Source organism: Triticum aestivum, chromosome 2A, assembly GCF_018294505.1.
Source record: "Triticum aestivum cultivar Chinese Spring chromosome 2A, IWGSC CS RefSeq v2.1, whole genome shotgun sequence".
NCBI lineage: Eukaryota > Viridiplantae > Streptophyta > Magnoliopsida > Poales > Poaceae > Triticum > Triticum aestivum.
This window is the reverse complement of record NC_057797.1, coordinates 778,104,599-778,108,185: the sequence shown is the minus strand read 5'-3', so window position 1 is coordinate 778,108,185 and position 3,587 is coordinate 778,104,599. Positions and strand designations below refer to the sequence as shown.

The 3,587-nt window shown below is 41.9% G+C and overlaps 1 protein-coding gene across 1 annotated transcript; it reads left to right on the top strand.

Annotated features, from left to right (window-relative positions):
* Positions 1–1,076: 1,076 nt before the first annotated feature.
* LOC123186692 (succinate dehydrogenase subunit 3-2, mitochondrial-like) lies at positions 1,077–3,049 on the top strand. The gene is made up of 3 exons (XM_044598409.1): positions 1,077–1,199; positions 1,504–1,569; positions 2,458–3,049. The coding sequence occupies exons 2-3, from the start codon at positions 1,506–1,508 to the stop codon at positions 2,772–2,774; spliced, it is 381 nt and encodes a 126-aa protein (XP_044454344.1). The 5' UTR covers positions 1,077–1,199; positions 1,504–1,505; the 3' UTR covers positions 2,775–3,049.
* Positions 3,050–3,587: the final 538 nt, after the last annotated feature.

The window sequence follows — 3,587 nt, the reverse complement described above, 5'->3', positions numbered from 1 at the left end:
CTGGAGGCGGCCCTGGGGCCGGCGGCTGGGGACCAACTCGACCCCAGGCCCAATTTTTGCGCCGGCTCACCCCCAGGCGGCGATTTTAGGCGCCCCCTGAGGGTCCAACGGCTGGGGATGCCCTAACCTGCAGTCTGTTCAAAAAATAAAGGGATAAGTATATTTTTCATCCTCGAACTCTTCCGGGAGTTTAGAAATCGCCCCTTAACTCCAAACCGGATAGTTTTCGTCTCTCAACTATCAAACCGGGATAGTTTCCATCCCTCGTGCCGTTTCGGGCGGTTTTAGTACGTGGCAAACAGTAATTTGATGAACAGTAAAATAAAAAATTAGCAAAAAAATTAAAAAAATCTGAAATTTTACAGCATCGAAGATACTCTGATGCGCAAGACCCGTGCAAAATTCGTGGTGTTTCGACATTCGAGCAGCTCATGGCAAACAAAAAACTGTAAATATATACGTCGGTAAACAGTAAATTCAAAAAAAATAGCAAACAAAATCAAAACATTATGAATTTTTTTGGCATCAAAGAGGCTTGGGTGCGCAATGTGCGTGCAATTTTTTGTGGTGTTTGGGCAATGTACGAACTCGTGGCAAAAAACAAAATTTGGCTCAATTTATTTTTTTTAAAAAGTGCGCTATTTTGTTTCTTGGCTAGAGCTCCTCGTATGTCATTTGATCACGAAATTTTGCACGCATCTTACGTACCTGAGCATCTTTGATGCCAAAAAGTTTCTTTTTTATTTTTTTGCTTTTTTGAATTTACTGTTCACCAACATACATATTTACAACTTTTTGTTTGTCACGAGCTGCTCGAATGTCGAAACACCATGATATTTTGCAGGGTCTTGCGCACCAGAGTGTCTTCGATTCTGTAAATTTCAGAATTTATTTTTTTTGCTATTTTCTCGGTTTTACTGTTCACCGAGTACTAAAACCGCCCGAAGCGGCACGAGAGATGAAAACTATCCGGTTTTGATAGTTGAGGGACGAAAACTATCCGGTTTGGAGTTGAGGGACGATTTCTAAACTCACGAAAGAGTTCGAAGACGAAAAATATACTTATCCCGAAAATAAAAGCCAGGCGCAACGCAAGTTATTCCAGTACCGCGACGCCGCCGCCGCCACAGCCGCCTGGAATCGGCCCTCGACCCCGCCTGGAATCGCCGTCTCGGTGCCGCCGCCCGCAGCAGATCAAGGTTACTTCCTTCCCCAATTGTGCTCTCCTCGGTCATCCCGTGTGATGTTTGCTGCCTGCGTGCTTGATGACTCGAGGATTGAGGAAATTCATAATCACTGATGACTCGAAAATAGGCATGGAGGCAACAAAATGACGGCAGTATTTTGATCCAATCTCACATCTCAAAATTGTTCTTTGTCTTCTGCCAGTTTTCTATTGCCGTATCCATCTCACATCACGACAAATCGCCTTAGCCCTATCCAATCTCACATCTCAAATTGCTAAATGTAAATATGTAATGGTATTGGTTCTTATTTCTGCAGGAATGGACAAGCATCGCAGCAACACTCGCTTTGCACCCCTGAACGACGCTCCATTTGTTCTCCGTGGTAAGAATTTCCTATCTTATTCGTACTTCCTGAATCTGAACCAGTACTTTCGACATATCAAACAATCATGCCACATGTGAATTGTATAGGTGGTACTGGGTCGTGCACACATCCACCTTTTAAGCGCATTCATATTTTGCAGGTTGTGTAAAGGACTAAACAATGAGGTTCAGGCTCGAAAGAATGTTACTCATAGATAGATAGGTAGGTTTATTTGGTGTGTTAAGAGAGTGCTTCTATATCTCGTTTCTATCCACACATGGTTTCGTAATCCAGTGTGTTGTTTAATGAAGAACATCCATCTTTTTAGTAGTAAATATAAAGCATACAATTTCTATGAGTAAATGGTATTATACTAGTATCGGCATTGCCTTCCATCAATCTTGCTATTCTGCACTATAGGAATCTGCAGTTTATATCTTCTAATAAGGCTCTCTCTCCCAAACTGAGGCACTTACAGGGTCCTCATGTATACAACCTAGAACTGACTTTTTTTTAGTGTTCTTGTTTGACTGTAAATCCTAATCCTAGCATGACTCACTAGTAAAAATGATGGTTCTTGAACTAAAATAGGCCTCTTTATATAGTGCCAGATTATATATTAACCTAAAGGAATAAGTGATCCTTTCATCTGTAGCTTATTTCTCAGATATTTAACTGCAACTCTCTCCCTCACTGGACAAAACAGAGATTACACTGAACCTTGATGTATGTGCTAATTGGTTAGCTAGTCATGATTTTAAGCATCTGAATCACATGAGAATACTTCGATACGATTAAAGTTTTGATTAAACAAATACTTTACACCTGTTGCCTGATAATAGCTACACTTGTATATCGATTAACTAATAATGATGACTAGTTACATTTGTTGCCTTTGTCTTTCAGGTGCCTCAAACTCATCTTTCAACAACATGGATAACCTTAGACGCTCCTCAGGCATTGGGCAAACAAAGAGCCATGCATCTTCTCCCTTAGGAGCTCTGCGACAGAAGATGCCTCCATCTGGAAATCGATCCTTACACACAAGTCGCCCCCTGTCAGCTCCTGTCGCAAACCGCCCATTGTCTCCTCATCTTCCTCTGAAGAAGCCACAGTTGAGCTCTACGTTCTCCATCTCGCACCGTATATTTGGCGTTGCGCTGGGCGCTGCCATCATATCCATTCCTCTTGCTACCAAGTTCAGCCTCATGTTTGGTGTCTGAGTGAAACAGAGATGAGGGGTGACATTGCTGTGGGTGTTCCATCATTGGGCACAATGCAACTCCAGGTGCACCTGCCATAACATCTTACCAGGCCTGCGTATTTTCATTAATAATAAGGAAAACTATCATAATGATCAGTGTAAAAACAAAAAATAAAAACCTCATTTTGGGTGTTTGTTGTTATGAGGTCTGCAAATCTGAAACCAGATCCTCTGCTTTGGCTTGAAGGTTGTCCTTGCTCATTCGACAGCAACATTAGTCAACTTAATTTCTCATTTTGAAGTTTGTTCTGGCCTTGTGGTGGATTAGCCACTTTTCTTTTGTCCTCCTAATTTCTCTTAATTAGGTTGCAGATCCATATTTGAGTTGTAGAACAAATCAGATGAGATAATCGTGTGTAGTAATACATCTCTGTTAATCATGAATGAATAGGCGCATTGCATTGCAACAACCGCAAGCTAAGTTGATGCTAAATTCCTCTCTTCTCCACGCTCAATCATCCTCTACCTTTCTGTGTCATGCCTGGGAGCAATGTCAGCGTATCTGTAGGTCACTGGAGACTCGACCCCATGGCATCAGATTCAAAACTCACAAAGTCAGGATCTTCTCGAGCCAGTGTGCCCCCTCCGGGCCATGTCTACTCCTCTTCCAGCCAAAATTTGATCTTGGTAATACCATCGATAGATCATAAATAAACAAACTTAAGAAAGAAAAGCCACCTGTTTTTATGCTGTCTATATGTTTACGACGGTGGGCCAGCGTTCCACAATTGCATAACAGCATCTCCAATTGATGATGCAGATGTATGAATTA

What these genes read in the sequence shown, in the direction of transcription:
- LOC123186692 (XM_044598409.1), top strand. Translation starts at nt 1,506, where the DNA reads ATGGACAAGCATCGCAGCAACACTCGCTTTGCACCCCTGAACGACGCT. An exon ending in CGCTCCATTTGTTCTCCGTG is followed by an intron (nt 1,570 to 2,457) that starts GTAAGAATTTCC and finishes TTTGTCTTTCAG; the next exon opens with GTGCCTCAAACTCATCTTTC.